Below are 26,257 nucleotides of genomic sequence, written 5' to 3'. Positions count from 1 at the left end.
TGGTGATTTACAAGATAGGACTGTGAGAGCAGAGAATGGCAATTACACGAGCACTTCCACACTGCCTAAATGACAGAGTGTTTGACTAAGGAACTGGCTGCCTTCCCCTGGTGATAAGAGCCGAATGCCTCACAGGCCCAGGTAAACAACACCTTGGCTTCACTCAGTCTGGATGGGATGCCCGTTATCCTTCCCCCCACCCATCCTGGAGAGACACCTAGGGAGAAGGTGCAGCACTGGCAACTGCTCACCTTCCCTGCAGGGAGTGGATGCCCAGGACCAAGATAAGAATCACTGAAATAAGGCCACAGGCAGGAGACAATGGCCGGGCTTGGGCCACAAAGCCATCCATCACCTGGGAAACAAAACTGTTGTCAGCAGGGGTGGCTGCATCCTCCAGGCATGTCAGTTGTCGATTGAGTTGGATGACAGGCACGTCAAGGACAGAGAAGGCCTCCAGGGAGATGCCAGGAAAAGAAGAAAGACCATACACTGATTGTCACTACTCTGCACCAGTGCCAGGAAAGGCCACACTGCTTCACAGATTCCTTCCAGGTGAAGAAAGCATAAATCTCTTGGTATCAGGTTTGATTTTTCTTAACTGAAGTATTTCTACAGTAGCTGAGGATGCAGCACTTTTCCTTGGCAGAAGGGAGTATTGTCACTGCACAAATTAAGGCCCTTCATAATTTCTGACCAACAAATCCAGGCTCAAAGTATTCAGGGATTCTTTTTTCCTCTTTTCTGAATGGTGTGAACCTTTCCCTACAGTCTCTGAGTACCCAAACAAGAATCACCACATGCCTACAGCTCTGATACAAATTTGCTCCAGTTACCCCATCATAAAATAGAGGAACATGGAGAGCACTGATGGCTCCACAGAAGGGTTGCAAGGGAAGGGAGCTGTAAGATGGTATACATATCTCCTTCACACTTCATGCATATCCCACACCATTACTTAGGGCTTGCCTGAGGAACAGTTTATCTGATAAGCCCCTTCAATGATTACTTTTATTTCAGACTGGCAAAGCAGCTCTGTTTGACTTCCCGACCCACTCATGTCTAATTGCCCCATATGGACAAGCCCTTGCACAAGTACCTTGGTATATCTGTAGTTCCACCAAATGATCCACCTTGAGGGAACAAGAAAATTTCCAGCAGGTCTGGCTTCCACATGGAAGTGATACAAGAAGAGTCAGTACTGGCCAGAAGACAAGAATGAAACACATGTTTCTGATCATTTCAGAAGCTCCAAAAGAAGTCTGGTTCAGAGAATGGGCAGAAGTTCGAAGGGGAATAGGGGAAACACATGTCCTGTTTGAATTGTAAGGTCTCATTTTATTATTAAGCCATCTTAGCCACTCTTAACACATGCATGTGAAGTGCCAACCCAGGGCAATGTGCAGAGTAGTTCATGATGCACATATTAGAAGTTAAGACATCCCAGAGTTTGGAAACTGCTGAATTCAACTATGTGGTCTGAGCTCATTGTAAAGAAAGATTAAAATGGAGATGAGTCTGAACTTGGACTCACAAGTACCAGGGCTTAGAGCAGGGTATATCTCAAATTATAGGCCGGTCTCTCTCCTTCCTTTCTCCCTGTTGCAGCTCCTGGGACTTGCCTTCTCTGTGTCATGTGTGGTGACTTTTTGCTTATTTTTCTGCTGTCGGGAGAGATGCCACAAACCTGGAGCTGGGCCCTTCCACCCATTAATCAAAAGCTACAAGTGCTCTGCAGGGAGACAAAACCTCTGTGTGTTTTCTCTGATATTTCTGGAGCAAGGCATGGAGGGCAGGGGGGCTGGGCCAAGGACCCCTAGTTAGATTAACATTTTATTCAGAGACCTATTAATCAAAGTCAGAAGTGGCGTGAAGCAGCACCAAGGGAGAAAAATAGCTGGACAATCAAGGCTCTTTCAAAAAAAACCCCAACCAACCAACCACCCAACAAAAAAAAAAACCCCTCAGCTTGTTCTGATTTACTGCAACTCACTCACAGAACTAGGTGGGAAAGGGGGGATTTGCAGCCTCTATCCAAACAGGACTGGACCATGCAGGTAAATTCTGGCTTTTTTCACTTTAAGCAAACAACTCTCTGTATCCTGCCCTCAGCACCAGTCAAAAAGGTCCCTATCTTTCTTTCTCCAGAGCATAACACGCTTTCATGCAAGCTTATACTTTTTAATTATTATTTTTGGAAGACTGCACAATTACACTCCTTTTTCTTACAAAGAAAGACAGGCACAGTTAACGGGAACAGGTCTGGCCAGAGTTCTGCAGGGCCTTTTGGGGAGGAGATAAATGACCCTAACAGCACAACACGGACAGGAGTCAGGCATGTATGTGTTGGGAGCCTGAACAACCCCGTGTTTGTTCCCTCTGGCACCGGCATTAACTCATCATGAGACGAAGCACAGGGACACAGGTGGTGTGAGCCTGAAAACACAGAGATGCACTGGGCACAGTGCAAAAGGGGTACTTTGTTTTAAGACAGAGATCAGCCAGGGAAGAATTCAACCCTCAGCTCTACAGTTTGCCTCAAGAACACAGCCACTGAAGCTCTGCATGTCTCAGTGAGAGTCCAGTCCCTCCCTGACTTCAGTCTCTTCAGGCTGTTGCAGGATCGTACCTCAAGGACCTCTGAAATCTCAAGGCACAGAAGGGAATTGGGCCCCATGATCCCAAAGGGTGATGGCATTAAGAACATTATTCTGTAGGGGCTCAGCCAGTAGAACCACATAAATTAAACAATCCTCAGAGGAAAACCTTGTGCTTTCCTCTGAAAGTGGGGCAAGCCTTGTGGAAGACAGAGGGTAAGGACTAAGCAGGACAGCAACATTATGACCAGTCACGCCAGGCAGTTTGTGGGAACCTATAGCAGCTGCCTTATACAAAGACAACTCTGCCACAAAGGAGATGGGGGAAACTGTATTCTCATATTCTTTGCCCAGCAAAAACCAAGGCATCTCCAGGAGCTTTGGGTTGGTTTTCTCCCATGGCAAGTTCCTGGCAGCTGATGACAGCAAGGAAACTTAGGGACCTTGATCCCTTCTCTCTTCCTCAGGCTTCTGCCACCTCCAATCCCAAAACACAAGTATATGGAGGAAGAAACAGATTTTTCCTGTACAGATACACTAGACGTCAGGCAAAGAGAGGCTTGTGGAATGCACAGTCCAATGGATCTAGTTTCCCAGAAAGACTGGCCTGGCCTTAGCAGAGGGTTAATTAACTCTGGCAGCTCAGGGCTGGAAAACGTCCACTTCATGCACTGGAGTGCCTGGCCACGGGTGAAGAGAGGGCCAGGCAAACCATAGGGGCAAAGATCCATCTGCAGACATGTATAAAAAGCTTGGCTGGGCTTGTGCCTGGGTCCTGCGGGAGGAACACAAGAAAGATTTAGCCAATTGCTATAGCCAGTGCAGGGTCTTGTGGGTGCAAAGGGAGAACAACAAAACCACAAAAGAGCTAGAAAAACACAGCCATGCCAGGCGTAGGTGGAGACACATTATCATAGGAGGCAGGCGTGCACTCTGCCCTCCCTTCTCTAGGCATCACAAGTGTCATTGTACCTCAGCCTCCATTAAAAATGGCTAGGGGTCTGATGGGGCTTAGAGAAACATTCCTCAGTGGGTACTGGGGTTCACAAGTGGGGAAGCCAAGTGCCTCACTGCGGCATAACAAAGAAATGGAAATCAAGTCACTCCAAGGCCATGCAGACCTGATGAAAGCAGGATTTGGCTTCCCTTGCACACTGAAAGAGGACACTGTCCCATATCTCTGTGCACGCTTGAGTGAAGTGTGTTCAAGACAGGAGACCTCTGTTCCCATTGCTAGTTTTGCACATTGCCAGACTGCAGGATACATTTCATGGTCAACAAGAGCAAAGTCAGAGATTTTTTCCCAGTGCAGCAGCTCCCAGCTGCATCACACATGAAAAAATGCCCTTGTTCCCTGTTATTCCTCTAGCACCTAGCATCTGAGTACTTTGAGAAGACTCCTGGCAGCGTTTTACAAGACTTCTGCAAGGTGGCAGCAGCTGCCCATGTAAGCCCAGGGTCTGGAGACAGACACTGCTTCCCAGACCCTGATGTCAGCCGGTAACACCAACTCTTCCATCCTCTGACTTACTGAAACCTAGCAGGAGATTGGCAATTAGCTTAACCATGAAGAACAGGAGAGCATGGTGCCTCTTCTCCAGTGTGTCAGTTATTGAGAAGGAAGCAAGGAAGAGCTATGTGCAAAAAATGCACCTTGGGCTGCACATCCTTCCCTCTCACTTCTGAGGAAGGTGGTGCAAAATGCAGGGGTGCTCAGTCCCAGCTCTGCAAGCTTCCCCTGCTTCAGTTTCTCCATCTTTGCAATAGGTGCAACAACTGGTATCCAGGTTGGCAAAGCTCTCCAAGATCCATTGATAAAAAGGACCTATGAGACAGCTGGTATTATTTTACTAATTATGTTCCTCACACTTCCTAAAATAGCAGGTTCATCACAAGGTAGGGAAAAGGAGGAACAGTGCCTGGAGCTATTTTAAAGTGTCCCACCATCCAAAAGATAAAAGACAAAATCCTTTATGCTGTGTTAGGACAGAAGAAGAAGCAAGTTGGGAGCTTACCTATCTGCCTGGGAAAGGCGCTGTGTAGCAAAAGGAGAGTGAGAAATTAACACAGAATTTCTGTGATTCCTTGGCTTGCTACTCAAGATGAGTATCACAGCCATAAATATTTGAGGGAAATACTACACCTAAACAAAGGAAAGTAAGGTTCAAACGGAATTGTTTGCAAAGAATAGGGAAGAAAAAGAGAAGGAAGACAGGCCAGGAGGTATTGGACAAGCCAAGGAAAACATTTTGAGAACACCATGCCACTTAGTGCAGTCAAATATATTTCAAAGGCAAAGAAATAGTTTTTCAGAAGTTACTGCATAGCCCAGCTGTAGACAGGAGGTATTCTCTTGCCCCTGCTTTGAACCAGACATATCCTCTCCTTCTGCCCAGCATTTTGCACTCACAAATTTCAAAGCACTTACAGATGTTCAAACTTAGCATACTTCCAAGATTAACTTACTAGATTAAGTTTCTTGATAACTCTATTCCATAAAATAGACTTCAGCTTTTTCCTTCTGCTCAGAAAGGTCCTGCAAATGCTGCTTTGCTATGAGGTATTCATGGCAGCCCCCAAGTTCTACTGTTTTCCTCTCCATTGCAAGTGCAGCAGCTCAAGTGTGTTTTATGTACAACTTGGCACAGACTGACTTGGGTACAGTGACTCCAACAAAAGAGCCTTCCTCTCCTGTGCTCTGAAATAGGGCTGGATTCGCCAGAAAGGTAGGAGTGCAGGGCAAGAGGAGAGAAAGTGAGCACCAAGACAGGCAAAGGAATCCTGGCATTCCTCTCTGAGCCTGTAACCAGATCCTCCCCCCTCTGTTATTCTTGCCACTCATTCTCCATCTGTAGGAATTGCTGAGAAGACAACTAGGCCAGCTCAGTAGGCACTGATTCAGCATTTGTAAATACTCAGTAATCAGCCCAGATCAAGCTCTTGTTGCTGGGAAACTGCCCATCAGGTCTACTCCTTTATTCTGCTCACACCTGGTCTTTTCCTGGTTGTGTGCACAGACTTCATCTTGAGGGCTGTTTGCTGTCAACTCTGCAGTGAGGTTCTTCCTTAGCTGAGTGAGGAAACCTTTTCCAGGCAGCTCACAGCAGCAAATGAACAGCCAGCAGGGAATGCTTCCATACACCTGCCAGGGACCTCTTCATCTTTGCAGAGCTCAGGTCAGACCTTCCTGGCTCAGGAAAGCCAAGGGGAAACGGCCAGGTAGAGAGCAGCCCATTTCATCCCATATGAGGATCATGGAGAATCCACTCTTGGCCCAAGCATTCTGGGGAATTGCTCTTGAGAAGACAGTGCCCCATGGCATAAGCCACCTCCCCTCAGCAGCAGGCCATGAGGTCACTGGTGGTTGCACTACCAAGTTGCATTTACCCCAGACAGAGCCTTCTGGCTGTGCAAGATAAAAAGCTGGTGGAAACCATTCTGTGAACTATTTATTTTTTAATATGAAACCCTCAGCTTGGCACAACCAAGGAATGGTCACATTTATTTTTAAGACACAGATTAAAAAATATATAAATCAATTTACTTGTTTAGCTGTCTGTTTTCCAGTTAACAAATACTGAGGCTCCAATTTTTGGATTAGAGTTATTTTTCACTTAAGAGAGTCAAGTGTGTTGTTAGCAGGCGAGTGAGCATGAAGATGAATGCACCAGTTGTATGCTCTGGGTTTCAGCTGAATTGCTTCCAAGATAGATTTTTTTTTCCTCTAAGATGGGAAACATCCGAGATAATTTCCCATCCCACATGGATTTCACAATTTCCCATCCCTGGGAACATAAAGTACCTAGTACATGGGGCCCTACAGACTTCTACAGAAAAAGGCAAGGCAAGGTAGGAATGCTGGAAACTCACAGACAAACAGGGATTGAAATTACATGCTAATTTTTCCACAGCTAATTAATCACTGGAACAAGTTTAGGGAATACAGTGCCCAACCTTCATCCCAATTTTCTTTCATTTTGACAGGACTCAGATGCTTTCTGTGGTTTTAGAAATACTTGCTTTACTATATATAACTGATGTTACACTACCAAGACATGCATAATCCAGTGCTCTTGCCCCAGAGCTGGGCCTCCCTTCTTAAAGAGAAGATCCAATGCAGTTTGTGTGCACAGCCCAGCACATGCTCCAAAGGCTGAACCCTGAGCTTTACTGCAGTCAATGGCACAGTAGACAGGGCTAGGATTTCACTCCACTGCCTTCAAGTTTCACATGCTTTCAGCAGATGCATCTCCAAATTATTTTTTTCCTGCACATCTGGAACACAAAGTAGGGCACTGGATTATTGCAACACAGAGCAACTTACCCACAGCTGACTTCTTCCAGAGAGTGAACACCACCACAGAGTTCTGCACTTATGAGGAGCTTCCTTTCATATATACACACAGGAAAATACATCTCATGATATATTTTAAATTACAGACAATACAATGCCCTCTCTCCATCTCTACCTGATGTAGGTATATCTCTTTATTCCTCTCAACATAGAAACAGAAATCAATACAGTATTTTTATTTTTTTGCTCAAATCCAGCAATGGACGGAATACCAAACATTATCTGATGTGCTGTAGGAAACTGCATGGGAATTTGCACACTGAAATTCACACGCAGCACTTGGAGAGAGTTTCCCTTCATTTAGGCAGCACAGAAATGACAATGCTGCTTCTTGTGCTCTTTGAAGTCTCAGGAAAAAAGGAAAAGAAGCAAAGGGATCATTAAAATGCCGTTCTTGATGGATAGTGGCAAGAGGGGATGACAGGAGAGGAAGTAATCAAGAACACCAAGGTCTTGCTTTCAAAGCCTCCTGCACTGCATGATCAAATTAATAAGTTTGGTGGGTTTGCTGCAGCTCGGCCATCAGAGAGCCAAACAGGGGAAAGCAGAAAGCTGTATTTTATGTACAACTTGGGAAATGCCAACAGCAGGGGGAAGGGTGTGGAAGAGCAGGTACAGACAGAATAGGCAGCAGCTCACAGCAGAGCTAAGGATGAGGCAAGAAGGACAACAGGAGTTTGGCTGGAAGTGAGCAGCCAGCCCAGGCAAGAGGCTTTGGGCTGGACCTGGAGAGAAGTGTCTTAAGGCAGAAAAACACATACAACTGCACAGGGAACTTGCCCTCCACTTTGTAGGGTTAATGGGTACAAAGTCCCTGCAGCACATGGGGATTTATGGAATCTAAATATAAAGCCCAAGTCCCACTAACTCTAATTTTGTCTCTGTCCTCACAGAACAAAGATTTCATGTTTTGCTTCCCTTCTCTCTCTCTGCAGGAATCAAGGCAGCTGACCCAATATGAAGATTCACCTGTGAGAGGTACAAAACAGCCCGGAGAAAAGCCTTCATTTCACCAGCAGGTTCATTCAGAGAGATCACGACACAGCACATAAGGGGGCCATTGTTTCTGGAATAAAATCTCCATTTGAGCTCTCTTCTTTGGCCATGATCAATGGGAGGGAATTAAAGTCTCATCCTGGGAAAAAAAAATCAGCTTGCTAACACTGTGTTGAAAGATCAGGTAATGGAGATACAGAGCAAGTGTGGGTGCCCACATAATCCTTTGGTGAGCTTGAGAATGCTGGAGGTAAAAGCTCCCCAAACACAGGCACATCCCTTATCATACCCTATGAGAGACAACCAAGTCAAGGGCTAGGGGTCCTAACAGGACTTGTTGGTATTTCACAGTCCTTTGATCCAGATTTTAGTTCCCCACAGCTCCTCCCAGTGCAGGGGCATTTGAATTCCATGGGTGCTTACACAGCTGCCTGTTCAAGCCTCTGCATTTTGATCCCACAGATGCACAGAGCCAACCCCAACAACTTTGAGTCCTCTGTCCTACATAACCCTGGGGCATTCTGAGAGCACTAACCTCTCACTCATCCTCCTGGCCCAATATGAAGACTCACCTGTGAGAGGTACAAAACAGCCCAGGCACCTTCCCATCTCCAACAGGTATGTCAGTGAAAACCCACTGCTCTCACCACTCAGTGATGATGGCAAGAGCTTTTTCTACCACCTGCCAAAGGATGGATTTCCACCCTTCAAAGCTCATCAGACTAAACATCCGCAGAGAACCAACCCCATTTACATCATGGCCACAACATCATAATGACCACCTCCTCCCCCTCTCTGTTTCAGTCTGATGCTTTGAAACAACAAGAAGAAAAGGAGCTTTTTACCTAGTAGTTACTGGTTCAAGAAGCAGTGCCTGCTGCTTGGCCAACTAAGTCTGGAGCATCTCTGTCATCCTCTGGCTGACATCACTTGCCTTCACCCTCTCCCAGGCCCAAATCTCATGTGTATTTTACTAGTCAAAGCAAACAGGAGTTTAAAAGCGATTTGCTGCCCTCTCCTGAGCGAGCCCCAGTGACTGTCAGTACTGCAGTGGCTCAGGAGACAGACTTTCCTTCAGCGAGCACAGCTGCTCCCATGCAAAAAGAATGGTGTTGGTGTAGAACCAAACAGCTGTGACAGGGCATGTTAGAAGTGATCATCAGCTGTGACAGATGAGGATGGCAGATCAGCTACACAGCCTGAACCATTTGGTATCCACAGAGGGCATTCCTGGCATTTTGGTTTTGTAACTCTCAGGTTAATTTTCCTCTGTGGAAATACAAAGAAATACCTCCCAGCATATTCTGTTCTCAATTGTCACAAATATTTCAGACCATAAGCAGACCATGAGATACATAAAGAAATAGAAAAAAAAAATTTACTTGTAGATTTAATTCGTAGGGTAAATTGAGGAGGTTTTTTTGGACTAAACCCACTTAAATCTTTTATGTCCTCCAGTAGTGCTCTATCCTGTCCTTCAGGGTGCATGTAACTTTACCTAGACAGACAGTATGTACACACACACTATCTTCAGAACAAAACACTGCAACCTGCTGCTTTCAATGCACTTCCCCATGATAACTAATCTTTTGCAGAAACGTGTCAAATTAAATTGTGCTCTCCATTAAAGCCCTCCAAAATAAGGCCTGTGAACCTGAGGGAACCTTTGTTTTCATATGCAAATATAGACATAAAAAAGTAAAAGTCACTTCTAAACATTTCTCAAATCTTTGTTTTTCCATGTACCCTAGGACAGATAAGATGTCCCACAATGTGGAATCAACACTGTTTTCTTGGCACTCTCTTTGGGATGCCCTTCATGCTTCAATCCTGAAGGGAAATGAGGGGTTTAGAAGGCCAGGCAGCCTCATATTCGTGACCAAGAAAAATGCCTCGTACTATTTGTAAACAATGCAACCAGTGCCAGATCAGGCTGCCACCAAGGCATCCACTGACAGTTCTCACTTGGGCACACACAGTGCCCAGCTCTGACTGCATGAGAGGGATGTGCCATGCTCCATACTATCTCCAAGCACTGCTGAATCTCCAAGCGCTACATGGAACTGGCCTGTCCCAGCGACCAAGCCCTGCAGTGGGTGATAATGGGGTGCTGCCTGTGTGTACAGATGTGATATTTCCATCGCACGCCTGAGGGTGCAGACCCATGGAAGTGTAAGTAGAACAGGGGCAGGTTCCCAAGGGTCACATGGACACAGACAATCTGTAAACAAGGGCCTGCAGCAATCTTGAAGCAAAACAGAACCACTATCCATATGGTACAGGGACTGTGGGATTATGGGTTAAAATTCTCTAGGCTCCAAAATCAGCTTGCTTTGCTTTCAAGCCTTCTTTTTCTCTATTAAACATGCAGAAGTCACCATAAAGATAACTGAGAAACAAGGCATTTGGAGGAAGGAAAAAGCAGCATGCCTTCCCCAATGTCATCTACCAACCATTTGGTACTTCACTTAGGAAGTGCTAACCTGATTTTTAGACACCTCAGGTTTGGAGCTCTGCATCATGGAGGCTGGAAACACCTTGGTCTGGTCTCCCAGGCTTCTTTAACCTAGTAACTTTCAGAGAAAGGAGCTGCTTGGAAGCATCTGAACCTCTGGCAAGGCTGTCCAGCAGGCCTGGCAGCCCAACCCTGCACGGCATGGACTTGGACTGGCCTTGATACTAGAAAATTATTTGCAAAGCAGCTTAATAGTTTGCGCTTATTATGTTTGCCATGTTTCACCACTGCTTCCCCTTCAAAGCATCTGTGCATTCTTGGACAGTGTCCCTTCAGAATGAAAGCCAGTTCTCCTTTGAACGACATCCCAGCAGATCCTCCACTGGGTAGCAGAGCAAGAAAGCATCTGTGATATGCAGATTCCTGAGCCAGGAGAAGGCAAGATATGCAGGCTCTGGATTTATGGATTAGACATGCTGCCATGGCACACAAATCACTCTGCACTCAGTGCAATTCATTATCACAGTGCCATGGCTGGTCACATTTTTCACAGGTGCAAATAATGCCAAAAAGGCTTTTAAACTTCTGTGTGCCAAGATTTAGTGATGCAGAGTCAGGAGCCCTCCTGCCTGCTCAGGGAAGCAAAACCAAAGTCAGCAGTTGTTCTGTCTCTCTGGACACACTGAGCCATGAAGGATTTTCAGCACCCCATGGCAGCGTAAACAGAGTAAGCTGTCACAGGGCTGGGACTGTGCCTGCTCCCAGTTCAACCTCTCCCAGCAACTGAATCTGTTGAACTGCCCACATGCACCAGCAGCACCTTCTAACCCAGGTAAATTCAGCTAAAAATCCGCAATCCCAAAAGCACCAGGTGTTGCAGTGAAAAGCCCCAGGGGACTCAGGGCAGAGGTGCTGATGGAGCTGAGGCAGGAAGATGGGAGGCCTGTGGGCCCCCTCACGGGGCCTCATGGCGCACCAATTTGGACCTCTCCACAGAGGAGGCTCCTCAGTAGTCCTGTGTGCCTCCTTGGAGGTCATGCTCATAGTGATATTGCAGAGGATACTGGTGCAAAAGGTGCAGTCCCCAGAAGAAAAAATAAATCTGAACCGGACCCCCATTTCCTTGGGCGCCTTGCTACCACATCCAGTCAGGCCAATGCCACAGGGGTTAGTGCTGGAGGGACACGGGGCACAGAAAGGAAATGGCAGAAGGAGACCCCAAGGCAGAGCCCCATGTTACTCACCTCAGTCAGGCTGGCTCCGGCACACACAGCATGGGGAACGTCCTTCTCAGCCATCGACCCCACCTGCGCGCTGCCCGTGAGGGGACCCACAGGCCTCCATCTTCCGCCTCAGCTCCATCGGCACCGCCGCCCCGAGCACCTGGGGCTTTTCCTTGCAACACCTGGTGCGTTTGGGGCTAGCGCGGCCCCCTGGGCTGAGCTGAGCCGAGGTGAAGCAGCCTGAGGCAGAGAAGCCCCAGGACTCTCTTCTTCCCCTCAGGTGGCCCCGGAGTGCCCGGACCGGCTCCTTCAGCTCCTTCCCCCCTCACGGGCTCCCTCAGCGGCCTGGGGCGGCGGTCAGCGGGCCGCTAGGGGGCGCTCGGCGGCCGCGGGGCAGCGCCGCCTGGCGGTGCTCTGTCACTGCCCCGGGTCCCGCACTGCCCTCCCTGCCCCGCGTCCCACCACCGTCCTTACCTGTCCTGTGTCCCACCACTGTCCCTGTTCGCTCACTGCCCTCCCTGCCCCGTGTCCCACTGCTGTCCTTACCTGTCCTGTGTCCCACCGCTGTCCCTGTTCGCTCACTGCCCTCCCTTGTCCCGTCACTGCTCTGTTACTGCCCTCACCTGTCCCCTATCCCATCACCTTCCCCCGCCTGTCTGGTCCCCGCCTGCCCCATCCCCTGACATCAGCTGCCCCGTCCCCACCGCTGCCAGCAGCCCCTGGGCAGAGCTCTTTGGTGGCCGAGCTGCATTCGCGTGTGAGCTGAGTGGGGAAGGGACCCTGTGACTTGGGTTGGGGGCTGAAGGGCACACACAGGTTGTTCACTGCTGGTCCCCTCACAGCCTGCTGGCCCCACCAAATGCCCTCCCCATTCCAGCTGCATCACAAAACAAGCAGCCACGAAGTGGCTTAGGAAGAAACTCCCAGTTTCTCCTGGCCCATGGTAGAAGCCAGCAGCTGCCAAAGTTTAACCCTATGGTGCACTCCAGTAATTTCTCCACCTGCCCTCAGGATTTGTTTTGCTTGGCACAAAGTCTGAGGGTGAGGAACAGTCTCAGGGAGCACAACAACAGGCAAAATACACAGTGCAGAATAGAAAAATAAGCCATTTATATAATTGTGCATAATTTTATTGAAATTTTGCTTTATTTCAAAAATAATTAAGGGACACCATAAACAGCAGTAGACACATCAGTGGGGTTTGTAGTTTTGAGTCTCTCAAGATCAGATCTCTTGTGCCAGGTGCCATACAGGCACAGTCAAACAATTCTTGCCTTCAGGATGAATTTGTCATAAAGATTCAGGGCCCCAGTCTCGCTCACTTAAGTCAGTATTAAAACTAAAGTAGACTTAAAGGAATGCAGATAAGGTAAAATGAGTGGGCTTCTAGACATGCCCTCCCTCCCCTAGAAGAACATTGGAAAAGATGCATCAAGCAAGAAGATATTTCCTTTTCCTTTTCCTTGGGAAACCAAGACAGGAGAAGACTAAATCCCTAGTCCAAAGCTCTTGATGCTGTCTGTGGTAGCAGAAGGAAACTGTATTTCTCCATTGTCCTAGCTCAGTACTCAAACAGTTTGCTGCCCACCTCTGTCCTCACCTGACCCAGCACAACCAGAAGCATCCTGGGGAATATGGCTGGAATACTGTAGGAGGGCAGGGATCGAGCACTGGAGCCCCTATGAGCTGTTTGAGTCAGTTCTGGTCACTGTAGTTCATTACTTCCTTAGTCTACAGAACCACTTCCAGCTCAGACAAGCAGTTAAGATCATGCTAAAGAATTTAAAGCATTGAAAAAACCCAAGATTGATTATTTAGAAACACAGCAAAAGTCTGATCAGTTCAAGTCCTGCTTCAGACTGCAGTCAGGATTAGATGCTGTACTAAATTGTCCCCTCTGGGTATCACAAACTACAGGACTTTGGCACAGCGTCCCCCAAAGGGAGGAGGGTCTTCTGTCTCGTGATGTTAATTATTGCTGGAGGGGTTTATTGAAGAAGATACCCAAGGGTCTACCTGCTGGTCTAGTTCTCGGGTGGTGCTCCGGGCTTCAGCTGTCATTCTCCGAAATTTCTGCAGGTAGACAATGATGAGGATAACCAAGATGCCCTGGAGGAAAAGGAGGATGAAGAGTGAGAGCTGAGAGAGGAGAGCCAGGCTGCAGTACCAGTGCTGGCATGTGGAGACGATCTCATCTTCTGTCAGGTAGGCGATGATGCGGCCCTGCAGGTGCTCCGGGGAGCTGCACCTCACATCCCTGTACAGGCTCCGGTTCTGCTGCCACTGCAGCCAGGAGCGCAAGTAGAGGATGTCACAGGTGCATTCCCAAGGGTTGCCCTGCAGGTAGACCACCTGGAGGCTCCTCAGGTTGTCAAAGAGCCCATTGGGAATAGAGGTGAGCCTGTTGGAACCGAGGTGGATGATTTCAGCCGAGGGACGGAACGCAGTGGGCAGGTTTTCTACAGTCAGGTTTTGCAGTGAGCAGTCAGTAATGGTGGTGGTGCACTTGCATGGCACAGGGCATATGGGTGTCACAAGTGGGAGGAAGCCAAGGAGGGACAAGAGAATTCCACTGTTCATTTTCACCTGCAAACACTTCCCTGGTGAGATTGGATAAGGCGGAGACCAGACACCACACACTCCAGGACTGACACCACAGCCAAGGTCTTTTGTTGTTTTGTTCTGAGGATGAGCTTCTAAAGTTGGGTGAATTTGGTGTCCTCCACTGGCGACGCAAGAGCTGTGAAAAGAACAGAGTTAAAAGAGAGCAAATTCTGATCTCTCACTAGAGGTGAAGGAATTTTCGTGGTCTTGCAACCCTGGATTTGAGGAGGGATAGGAACATGGCTGCTGGAAGGCTTAGCTGCAGCCATCAAATACATTTTCACTAGTCCTCAGAAGTGCACAAGAGCTGCTTGTGTTTTCAGCATTACTGGAGGGGCACTATCAGGGTAGCCAAGAAAATTTCTGTCAAGGAATCAAAAACTAGAATATGAACTTCCTCATGTCTTATCATAGTTCTGGATAACATCTGTAAGCAAAGCATCGTTCATGCCAACTGCAACAGGAGATTCAGAAATAAATTTACTGTTACCACGAGTAAAAAATAGCCTTTCCAGCCTTGAAAAGAAGTAATTAACAGTCTTTGGCTGCAGAGAGGATGTTGACCACTGAGGATGGAGGCCAGTGGAGTTTTTCATGCCATACATTGCTCCAGCAGGTGAATAAATCACTTGTGCTGGGAGACATGGGTCAAGGAGCTTTTTTTATGTTTTTTACAGGCTCATTCATGCCACTGTTGAACAGGAGCAGCTGTAAGTTCTCCAGGAGAACAATTACACATACCTGCAAACAAGGCAGCATTTTTCTGTGCTTGACAAATTGTAATTGTCAATCAATTAAATAAAATTTTTAAAAAGAGTAGAAGGTAGCATTATTGACTTACCAGAGTAGTTCAAGCCTTGTTTTCTTGCTGGCTTTACACCCCAAGAGAAAGGTCTCGAGGCAGTCCAGCCAGTGCAAGAGTGTGTGCATAGCTCTGCTCCCGGATAATCCCCTTGCAGCTGGCTGCCAAGATAAGGGTCAGGCTCATCCCAGGGACACCTCCCACTTGAGGCCTTCCTGCAAGTGTGCTGCATGTCACCGGAAGCTGAGGCTTCATTGAGCAAAGTCTTCCAAGAACCCGGAGCTGACACTGCTCACAAGAACACGTTTGCTGCAAGATGCTGCCAGTACTGAGAATTGTGATTCTGGGCCCACAGGCTCAGCCCAACAGGAATGTTACAAAGTCTCCACGGCACAGTAACTCAAAATGCTTCAGACTGGAAGGTGATGTTACTGGTTTGTACCATACTCCCTCAGCACTGTGACCTTTGGTTTCCCATCTCATCAGGAAAACCTGGCAGAGTGGTGACACCTAGCACTTTCTGGGCGCTGATCCTCAGGTTTCCCTTGAAGCAGTGACACAAATCTACTACTTATTAGTGAAAGATCTGCTGATAGACATGATCTTCCAGTCCATCCGTCTTTCCAGAGAAATATTCTTCAAATGGGCAACAGCCCTTGACAAATGCAGTTACTGAGAAAGACTGACCACAGGCTTTTTTTAGAAGCTGCATTACACAAATACTTCAACAGGTAAGTCCAAGGATCAAAACTACATTCAGGCAGAATCACAACTTCTCATGGCCATCACATTTTCACAGACACTTCTCTGCATCAGCCTGGCCAGGCATACACTACACTCCTTAGCCTAAGGCCACCAGAATCACATTATGGAACTGTCGCCCCATTGAACTCAACTCTGTTACATTGTACTGTGGACATCCTAGAGACCAGAAATTATGAATGCCCTGAATGTGCTCATGGTAAGAGAACTCAGGGGACAAAAAATTGCTGAATGTGGCCCTAACCAAGGAAATTTTTTATGCTCTGAAGAAAGCAAGTAAACTTTAAATTTCTACAAAATTGGAGCAGATAATTCCAGTTGTTTCACAGTGGTGGCCAGGCAGAGTGGGAAAGATAGGCTAACAAACTAACCCAGTTTTTCCTGCAGGGCCTGCTTTCCACTTGGGAGCAGCTCAACTACAGCAGGGTAAGTTTGTTCAGCAAACTTTACCTCATCTCATGTGTTTAGTGCAATGTTTATTCACAGGCAGGTGTTCAGGCCAGGTGTGGCATGGAGCTGATCTAGAGCCAGATCCACTGTGGCTCTGCTGCAGCATGGGCTTGGCAATGCTCTCCTGGCTACTTACAAACTGGATTTCCTGGGACTGGATCCTGCCCAGCTGACCACTGATGATTTAGATACCACTCCTAGGGGAAGCTTGGATGTAGAAGAACCTTCAAGATCATCCTGCTAGCTTCTGGAATAAACAAGCCAGAAATCCCATGCAGGAAACCTGCCTGAAACCTGCTCTGACTGAATTAGATAAAAGGAGAAACAGGGTCAGTTTTGCTCTCTCCTACAAATAATGTATCACCAATGCTGCTCAAGGGGGGTGAAAATTAAACAGAAAGAGGTTGGATTTTTGAATGTATTTATTTCACTGATCAATTCAGGTAGTAAACATTAATAATAATAATAACAATTATCATTTAATAAAATGGATATGTTTAAAAGGTTTCATTTTCTTTGTTCACAATGACAAAATGTTCAAACAGAAATTTACAAAAAAATATATAATTATAATAACCCAACAGATGGACAGGAAACATAGAGCCTAGGAATGGAGCAGGGGGTGAGAAAGGTGCATGGCAGGAGCAAGCCAGCATTAAAGCACAGCAGAGTTTGTGAGGAAGAGCAGGGAATGCCATTGCAGAGCACAACGAGTGGGAGCCCCTCCTTTGAGGGGAGGCATGCAAGGAGGCAGCAAGGACTGCACAGGCAGGACCAGCACAGCAGTGGCACACAAGGAGTTCATGCCATGGATCCATCCTGTCAGGCACAGCGGCCAAGATGTACCAACAGCCCCAGCTGCAGCCTGGGATAGCTGTGGAGTGGGACACCATCCCTGCAGCCACTCACTCAGCAGGGCAAAGCTTGGCAGAGGCATGGGAATGTGCCAGGGGGTGCAGGGATTGTATGTGAGCCTGTGGAGGGTTGTGTGAGGGGAGGTGTTAAATTACTTTCCTATCCACACTTCTCACTGCCAGAGCCACATGGCTAAGCTCCCTGTGTTCAGGAGTCTCTTCTCCACTTACTGTGAGAATTGATGCCACAGTACAACACACTCCTTAAACAGATTCTACCTTCCAGGTCAGAATCTGAACCCCTGATGTCCCCCAAAATCAGTCTCTAATCCCTTCCAAGCAGTCCCTAAATTCTGGCACTCAGGCCAGGAACATCCTACAGAGACATGATTTCAGTGGTACCACCACTCCCCTGTGGAAGCCATCTCTGGTGCCTCACTCCTGCATGGTTTTTCCTAAAGGCAAGTTGAACCATCTTTGCCATCTTCAGCTCTCTGTAGAGGACAGGCCTGTGACCCTTGACTTGATGGAGGAGGCATGTGCACTGAGCTGATGGAGCCTTCCCCAGGTGGAGGGATGGGCAGATCCACCCTCAGCAGCCCTGCCTGGGACCAGTGTGCCCTGTGCTTTCACCAGCACACAGCACCCCATGAAAGGTGCACAGCCCAGCATGAAAGGTGTCAGCTGCTCTATGTCCATGCTAAAGGGAAAAGGTCTCCTTTGTCTTCTAGGAATGAATCCGTTTGAAAGAGGAAAATCTCCAGTGGACAAGGCTCATTTGCAACAGAACATCTCACCAAGATTAGGGTAAGAAAAGAGGGGACAGGTACTTCAAGATGTTTCCTTTTATGTTAGCACAGACAAAGCTGAGAACTCAGCTGTCCATCTTTTTGGAAAACCTGGAGGAAGTTCCTGTTTCAGGCTACTCCACTGCTCAAGTAAGCACATCATGCAAAGAAAGGTTACACTTCCTCTCAGGTGCCTTGGTCCTTCATGTTACTGAAGTCAAGCTGAATCCTTCTGCTCGCCTAGGATGGCACTGTCACTTATGAACCCAAAATAGGGCAGCATGAAAAAGAAAAAAAACCCTGAATATTGTTGAACACTGCTCTTGCCCAGCTTGCACAGTTTTGTCCAAGGGCTTCCATCCTTCCACACGGTGCCAGGGTCTCTCCCCTGCCCCTACAGCCCATGCACTGGCTAAGCAGAGGCTCTGTACAGTGAATAACTGGAACCAGCCAACCTACTCACCTCCTGGACAAACCCTGACAGGGACTCTAATGTCCCAGGGAGGAATCAGACAAATGCAGTGCCTAGTAACAGAATCTAGGGCCTGGCTATTCCTGGCCAACACTGTGCTTCCTACCCAGGGAGATCTACTGGGGAGATCCAGAGATGGAGGAACAGATACAAAAAGGGAAAGGGGGCAGAGGAGTCAGCCAAGGAGCAGAAGGGCCCAGCCCATGTCTGCACTCCCTGGAGTCAGAGGGAAGAGCCAAGTGTCTCTCCCTCCAACAGCCCAGACTCCTGTGAGCATGGCAGTGTTGCTGGCGAGCCCTGCCCTGTCAGGCACATCACACTCCAGGGCTCTGCTCTGGCTGGACTCAAGTTAAAAATACTGCAGGAAGCAAGAACAGGACAGGAGCTGCTGCCCAAAGAGTGCTTTTATCTCTGACCAGCAGACCCACCAGCCTTCCCAGCACTAGGGCAGGAAGAGCCAAGGAATAAGGAGGGGGAGAAGGGCTGAGTGCCCGGCAGAAAGGCAGGGGAGCAAGAGCCAAGCCTGCTGGGCTGTGCTCAGCCCCACTCAATGGCAGTCCTGCACCCGCCAGGCTGACCCAACACCTGCCCACACAGACTGCCTGTAGATCTCTGATACAAGCCTACAAAAACTGCCTCTTGCCCCAGGAGAAGCTTGGAGCCAGCAATGTGCTCATGGGACTGCAAAGCCTGGGGGTAGGGGGCAGGTCTGCATTTTGGGTTGGATTTCAGCCCTAGGGTTTCTACCCCCTCCAAAGCAGTCTTGGCAAGTGCTCTGGATGCCAAAGTGCTTTTCAGGGCAGACACTGAAGACACACTGCAGGTGATGACCAGAGCTAAACCATGAAACACCCTCACCCAGCTACTGCAGGGCCTTAGGGTTCCTCTACCAATGCCTCCAGCCTGCTGTGGGAGGAAACCATGGCAGGGAAAGTGCTCACTCCCATCACCTCCTTGCAGGCAACAGTCAACAACTCAACCTCTCTGCCAGAAAGATGTAACTGAGAAGAGTTTTCTTGTAACCAGCCTCAGGCACTCAGTCTCTTGCTGTTCAGTGCAAACATCCTGGAGTTTTCTTGATAGGAAGAACAAAACCAACCAACTAAACAAAAAATCCATAAAAACCTGGACAAGATACCAGGCAATCATCAGGACTCCTGAGCAGGTCAGTGCACAGAGGAACCCCACGCCCCAGTTCTCTGAGCCAGCACTGTCCTCAGGCTGAGAAGCCAAGCAGTGCAGGTCAAACTCACAGGAGGGTATGGCTGCCTTTACAATCCTTGTGCTGGCCCCAGACAAGGGGAACAGGGACAGAGGCACAGCACCTTAGTTGGGAGTAAACACTTACGTGCATTAACACAGATACTCTAAGTTTGTACACCAGAGAAACCAGGACTTTAAATACCAGAGCATTCCCAAACAAGAGATTAGTATACATAGGAAAGGGGGATCTTTTTCTTTTCTTATTTTTTTAGGATGCCTTAGAGATGTCCCAGGCTAGTTTCTTAAAAAAAAAAAAAAAAAAAAAAAAAAAGGAAAAAAAGAATAATTATTACAAAAGAAATACACATCAGTAAACTGTTAAGTGAACAGCCTCCTCCACAATCCAGCTGGTCGAAAAGCCAGCACTGCTGCTAATAAATTAGAGGGTGCGGGTGCAGCTCTTGCCCACAAGTCTCTATACAATAGGAAACCTTTTCTAAATGTTCACAGCTCTTGCCAGGTCTCAGATGGTCACTGGGGGATCCCCTCTGCCCTCCAGGTACCTGCCTCTCACTGATCCTGCATCTGCTGCTGCATCTTCTGCAGCATCTCTTGCATCCGCCGTAACTGCAGGAGACACAGAAGAGAGAGTCAGAAAGGGAGCAGTGGATCCATGCTTGGCAGCCCCCCGGAGCTGACAAGGGGATCCCTCAGGGAGTATTAACTCCTGCCTGAGCACAGAGGCACCTGTGTCTGGGGTGGAAGGGAGCTGTGTTTCCCTGACAGAGGAAGCCACAGCTTTCAACTCTGTCCTCCACCCCAGGAGCCCACAGGAGTGGGAAGCCTCAGGACCCTCTATGGGGGAACCCTGGAGAAACTCCTGGGATTCCAGCTCCAGCATCCAGGAGGCACAGGCAGAAATGGTACTCACCTCCTCATCCTTCATCTTAATCAGCTTCTCTGTCTCCGTGTCTGGTGTTGGGAGAGGCAGGATAGGAATGGGGCTTTCTATCCTGTTGTCCTGAGTCAGCTTGCTAGAGAGATGGAGAGAAGGAGGAAGAGCAGTCACTCATGGTCCAGGATGGCTGGCTTTGGTGTCACTACATAATGACTGTCACTCCCCATGGTAGAGCCACCAGCAATGCAGCATCACACACCCAACCAAGTGCAGGGGTCATAGGGCAATCCAGTCCAGAGCTGTGGCATGCACTTGGATGGAGAATGAGACCTCCTGTTCAGCAGGTGGGAGTCATGAGACAGGCACAGCACAGCAGCATTGCTCTTAGGGCTGGGGTGCCCATGGCTGCAGGTAGGGGACACAGGAAGGAGATTATTTTATTTCAAAAGACAGGAGTTCTCAGTACATGAGGAGGGAATGGTAGTAGCCAAAGAAGTCTGGGCTGAAATTGGAACTTCACGATGCCACTTGCATGTGTTCACCACTTGGAGTCACCATTAGCTCATTATTGAGACAATTCCAGCCTTGGAGCTTAGGATCTCCTACCAAAACAACTCCCTAGAACTGGCCCTATGCTGCTTTTATGAAACTTGTTCACTGGCAAGGAACTAATCATGGCATGAAAACGGTACCAAACTGAAGCTTCCTCTAGGCGTAGCAACCACTTTTTCACTGTGCTCTTCTTTTAATAGACACACAGCCTAACTAAATAGCAGCTGTGACACTGTTCACCCAGCTCTAGCATTTAGCATAGTTATTTTGGGACTCCATATACTTGCTGCTGAAAAAAACAGGCTTGTCTGCTATGCAAAAGTACAGGGATACACTGCGTGTCAGGAGAATGTGCCAACCTGCACGTTGGCACACATGCAGGACTGCTCCTTGCTGAAGCACAGCCATTCTGCTCTGCAACGTGGCAGCACAGAGCTCCCCAGCCAGGGCTGGCAGGAAGTGCAGGGAATGGTTCACAACAGAGGAGCCAAGACCTACTTAAACACAAATTTTTTCACCAGTATATCAGTCATGGAAGGGAGAAGGAAAAGTAGAGGTCTCAATGAGAAGCCTGTGAGTGTTCTCTTCTGTTTTCTGATCATTCTGACTTAAACCACAGAGCATCAAATGCAAAGGAAAGACAATGCAGAGAAATCTCTGAAACTGTGTTGTCTTACTAATTGCCTGGGCCCTGTTGCCTGAGAAACAACAGCATCCCAAGGGTCATGCTATTATTTAGACATAACTACAGACCATAGAATGCATTCCTGTTCAGCAATGCACACAGCTATCCCTCACCAGAGAGATGGTTTATCCCATTTTATTTGGCTGGATGTATTTAATCCACTGCTCTTCAAAAGAATCTTCAAGCCTATTTCTTTATATCTGCATGAGGAATCCTCAGACAGGAATGTGGATTCTCAGAAGCATTCCTGCCTTGAGTTCAGGCTGTGGGAAACGTGCTTGGATTTGCTATTTTAGTTCCCAGTGCCATTCCTGGAGGCTGCAGCCCAGCAAGTCCCCAGCAGATCCACAGCCTCCTGACCATTGAGCTGTTGTGAGAGCAACCCCAGCTCTACAGAGGGGGACAGACCCTTCCCAACAGAGGTGGGGACCCACCTGGTCATTTGCTGGATGCACTGAGCTCGGTAGTTCTCGTAGTGGACATCGCAAGTGACGTCCTTCAGGTCGTGCATGTGTGTCCGGATCAGCATGTTCCGCAGCTTCACGAAGTCACAGTGTGCCTGGTTTTCCACTGTGGAAGCAACAACAGGAGAGTGCTTGGATATCACATCTCACCAGGCCTCTCCAGGGAGCCCCTTCTCAGCTCCTGGACACAGACTGGACTAAAGGCCCACCCCAGGGCTCCTTCCTCATCGTCCCCTGCCACTGTCCTGGCGCAGGCCTCAATGGTGCTCTGCACTTCTCACCCGGAGGCCAGGCTGCTGAAGGCACCGTGCTCCCAGGCCCTTTTCTGTGTAAAAGGATTTATTAAGCACATACAGCAGAGGCCTGAGAGGGGATCCCATGTAATGGGATGTCACTGTTATAACCACAGTGAGCACAGCTGGTGCTGGAGGTAAAATGCTTGTCTGATCAGAATTTAGGTCTTATCAAAAGGCCCCTGTAGACAAAATCAGCCTCTGAGGGGCAAAGCCAAGAGCAGGCAATGGAGAGCTGAAAGAGCTGCTGTTGCCATGGGGAGCCTGACTCCAGACAACGCTGTGGGAAGCACTGTGCTGCTGTGATGATCTCCATTTGCCTCTGCAGGGCTGGGGAAAACCAGCTGTATTAGGCACAGGTGTTCACAAAGTTGCTCCTACTGCCAAATGCCAGCATCCTAACAGGCACATCCCCCTCTGGAGCCATTGAGGGAGCAGAGCCAACAGCTGAGCAGCTCAAGCAGCCAGCACCAGCCCATGAAGCTTTCGGGATCTAAAGCTGCAAAGTCTTAAAGCAACAAACCAGCAAGGGCAAATCAGCAACAGCAGCAAAAGCCATTCCAGGGTTATTCTGCCTAAGGGCTTTATGAAATTTCTCCCTTTAGAAGGGAAGAAAGTTGGAGACAAACACTGCATCAGCACAGCCTTCAGCCCAGCCCACTGCACTTACAGGAGCAGCAGCAGAGAAGGGAGTGCACGAGGATTTCCCATTGTTTGGCTGAAAGCAACAGCTTCTCCCCAGAAAATAAACAGGCAATGCCCAGCCTGCCCTGCTTAATAAGAAGCCATGTCCTGGTGCACATTAAAGCTTAGGCACTCATCCATTCACACTGGAGCCTCTCTTCCTCAGTCTGCAATGGGAGGGTTATTGATATACTCCCAGTAACACAGACCTCCCGAGCCAGTCCCAGTGCCTCTGTCTCTGCCCTGCCTTGTCCCCTACCATGTCCCAAAGGTGACACAGACAATCCCAGCTCTCCCCTGCCATCCCTGTTGGAAATGCCTGCCTGTCCTTGCCCCGTCCCTGCCTGTCCCTCCTCCCAGTGCTCCCAGGCTCCATGCTTACCTTCCACAATGCCCCAGGGGTAGAGCCGTCCCCGGACCCGCTGGCCTTTCGCCTCCACCACGGTGTTGCTGCCGATGACGGCAAAGGGGGCGCTCTCCTGGAACGAGAGGCACCGCTGAGCCCAGCTCAGTCCCGGCTGCCCATGGATCCCTTCTCCAGGGGCCAAGCTCAGGCACAGCAGAACAGCAGGAGGAAGGTGCTGGTAGGAAAGGCACAGGGACATCCACAGGTGCCACAGAGCAGGGTGCACAACCCAGCTGCAGAGAAAAGCCTAAAACACTGGGATCTACAGGCAGCCTCATTCCCAGCCTGAGCTCAGCTGTCCTGAGGGAAGCTGTGTCTCTGCAGGTGCCTGCATCCCTTCATTAAGGGGAAGCTCTACAAGGAAGCCAGAGCAAAGAGGCTGGGACACCAAGCAAGTGGGACAATGTATGCCAAGAGCAGGAATGTACAGACTGTGCTCCTCTCTGCTCAGAAGGGTGTCAAAGCCCATTGCCCCCCGTGACAGGAGAAACAAGGCAGTACTGCATGTACACACAGGCTTGGGAGGCAGTGAGGACTGGGCTGCTGGGGCCTCCAGATATGCCTGTATGATCATGTTGTGTCCCCCCAATGGAACTAATGTGTCACAGTGGTGCCTAATCACTCACAAATCTCTCTGCCTTGCTGATGGCATCACCCAGAAACAGGTGCTCAGAACTGCTGTACAACCCAGTTTTCATCTTAAACACACAGGCTGGGGCAGATGGAGGAAAGACTGACACTGCCTGGAGGGAGAGCAGAAGGGCCATGAGTTCATGCCACACTTGACTTCATGGCACCAGCAAGAACATCAGCACCTTCTCCAGGCCACCTGCCACATGAGCTGTTCCCTGGGTATCAGTAGCACAGGCCTTCAGCACAAGTAGGGCAGCTCTGGCTCCTTCTGGACTGACCACATACCCATGAGCCTGATTCCCCACACCCTGCTGAGCAGATTCCTTACCTTCAGCTCTCTGTCTTGCTGCTTGAACTCTTCATCTTCATCAGAGTCACACTCAGGAAACTGATACACTTTAATGCCAAATTTGTCTATTTCTTCCCGGATCTATGTCCATGCAAGACAAAAAGATGTAAAAGTGAACAATACAGAAATGTTGGGTTTATTCTATTTGTGCTACCATGGTTTGCTATAGCCTAAAGATGGCAAAAGGATTTGATGTTTCTTCTACAGTCAGCCTCTCTGCTGAGAGCAGAGCACGGCTGCAGCTGTATGTGCAGATACTGTGTGTATATATACACACACAAACATGCTGTACAGACACATAAATACATATATGTCTATCTGCCCTCCCTCCTCAGCTCATCCCTGCCACTACTTCAGGTATAGCCCTGTACAGAAGGAGCATCTCACCCTCTCTTTCAGCTTCCGGATCTCAGAGGGGATCAGGCAGTCGGCTTTGGCAATCAAGGGCACAATGTTGACCTTCTCATGCAGAGCCTTCATGAACTCAACATCCACAGGCCTCAGCCTGCAGCAGGGGTGAGGGACATTGTTAGCAAAGACACACTGGGCAGCTCCCCCTCCAGCCTCTCTCACCCACCCAGCACTAAGGGAAAAGGACAGCACTGTCACAAGAGCCTGCAGCAGCACTGGGAGAGCCCTCAGCCAGGGCTGCACCTCCAGGAAAGCTCCCTCCAATTTTAGCTGCTCAGTGTCTCATACAGACACTGGCTGGGTATTTGCTCCCTTGCAGGCCAAATACTGCCCATGTCACAGCCTGGGGTCTCCCTCCAGCTGTCCTGTACCACAGGCAGCCAACACAGCCCCTTCAGCTGCTCCAGGCTAGGCTGACACATGAGCCAGCGAGGGCAGGGACTGAAGGCAGCTTAAAACTCCCTTTCCTACATATCAGTCCAACTTAGCTAGATAGGAACATACAAGTCTGCATGGCATTATTTCTCCTGATTTTCAAATCAGGCTGTAAGGCCTGAGGGAGATCTGCTGTGTCTGTTCAGGCAGTCTGTCCTGCCAGTGAGGGGAAGGGAGTGATGTGATGCTTAGCAGAGGGAGAACATCCAGACAGCTCCTCTCCTGTGCAAACAGCCCTGGCAATGTACAAACTGCTACAGGGCAATCCTGAGGCACAGGGGTCTTCCCTCTGGACTGAGTCACCCCCCAGGCCTGGAGTTTGGGCTCTCACCCGTGCCCGAAGGGAGAGATGAAGTAGAGGCAGCAATGCACTCGGTTGTCCTGGATGTTCTTCCGGTTCAGGCCACTCTCATCACGGAAATACTGTTCAAACTGCTGGTCAATGTAGTCAGTGATGGGCTTCCAACTGGGAAGGGCAATTCAATCAAAACAAAATCATCAGTAGTGTCTCCTGTCTCCCAATGACTGTGAGGTCAAGGACTAAAAAGGGAGGCAGCTGTGCCCTGCTCACCACTCAGTGTTGTTAACAGCATCTCCAAAGCCTGGTGTGTCCACTATGGTCAGCTTCAGCTTGACACCCTTCTCTTCAATGTCCACTGTGTGCTTGATGATCTCCACTGTCTGGTTGATCCTCTCTTTGAACAGGAGCATGTGAGTTAAAGCCAGGCAGTAACACTGGGGATCCCCACTACACCCAAGACAAGCCAGCTCCCTTTTACCACTGAACACAGGGGAGTAACACAGGTTTCAAAAACCCCAGATCATGCTCTAAGGAGCCTCAAGGGGGTGGTACTGCAGGGGCCAGCAGCAGGCAGACAGACTCCAAG

At 48.8% G+C, this 26,257-nt stretch overlaps 2 protein-coding genes across 5 annotated transcripts in view; both read right to left on the bottom strand.

Moving 5' to 3' along the window:
• Nucleotides 1-12,739: 12,739 nt before the first annotated feature.
• GP1BB (glycoprotein Ib platelet subunit beta) lies at nucleotides 12,740-15,694 on the bottom strand. The gene is made up of 2 exons (XM_041489109.1): nucleotides 15,071-15,694; nucleotides 12,740-14,365 (listed from the first exon to the last, which is right to left on the bottom strand). Exons 1-2 carry the CDS (start codon nucleotides 15,157-15,159, stop codon nucleotides 13,594-13,596), a joined length of 861 nt encoding a protein of 286 aa, XP_041345043.1. The 5' UTR covers nucleotides 15,160-15,694; the 3' UTR covers nucleotides 12,740-13,593.
• Nucleotides 15,695-16,647: 953 nt separating this feature from the next.
• The window catches only part of SEPTIN5 (septin 5), a 42,575-nt gene continuing 32,965 nt past the window's right edge, over nucleotides 16,648-26,257 (bottom strand). For all 4 annotated transcript variants that reach the window (XM_041488283.1, XM_041488284.1, XM_041488281.1 and 1 more), the window contains 8 exons: nucleotides 25,942-26,065; nucleotides 25,702-25,836; nucleotides 24,912-25,029; nucleotides 24,504-24,605; nucleotides 23,519-23,615; nucleotides 22,130-22,265; nucleotides 20,492-20,594; nucleotides 16,648-20,187 (listed from right to left, as the gene is read on the bottom strand). In XM_041488283.1, the coding sequence (XP_041344217.1) occupies nucleotides 20,131-20,187; nucleotides 20,492-20,594; nucleotides 22,130-22,265; nucleotides 23,519-23,615; nucleotides 24,504-24,605; nucleotides 24,912-25,029; nucleotides 25,702-25,836; nucleotides 25,942-26,065 (872 nt within the window). In that variant the 3' untranslated portion in view covers nucleotides 16,648-20,130. The remainder of the gene's footprint in view (nucleotides 20,188-20,491; nucleotides 20,595-22,129; nucleotides 22,266-23,518; nucleotides 23,616-24,503; nucleotides 24,606-24,911; nucleotides 25,030-25,701; nucleotides 25,837-25,941; nucleotides 26,066-26,257) is intronic.

The sequence above is a fragment of the Pyrgilauda ruficollis genome, unplaced genomic scaffold, assembly GCF_017590135.1.
Source record: "Pyrgilauda ruficollis isolate IOZ18807 unplaced genomic scaffold, ASM1759013v1 scaffold9, whole genome shotgun sequence".
Taxonomy (NCBI): Eukaryota; Metazoa; Chordata; class Aves; order Passeriformes; family Passeridae; genus Pyrgilauda; species Pyrgilauda ruficollis.
Note: the sequence above shows the minus strand (reverse complement) of the source record. Positions and strands in the feature narration are given on the sequence as shown.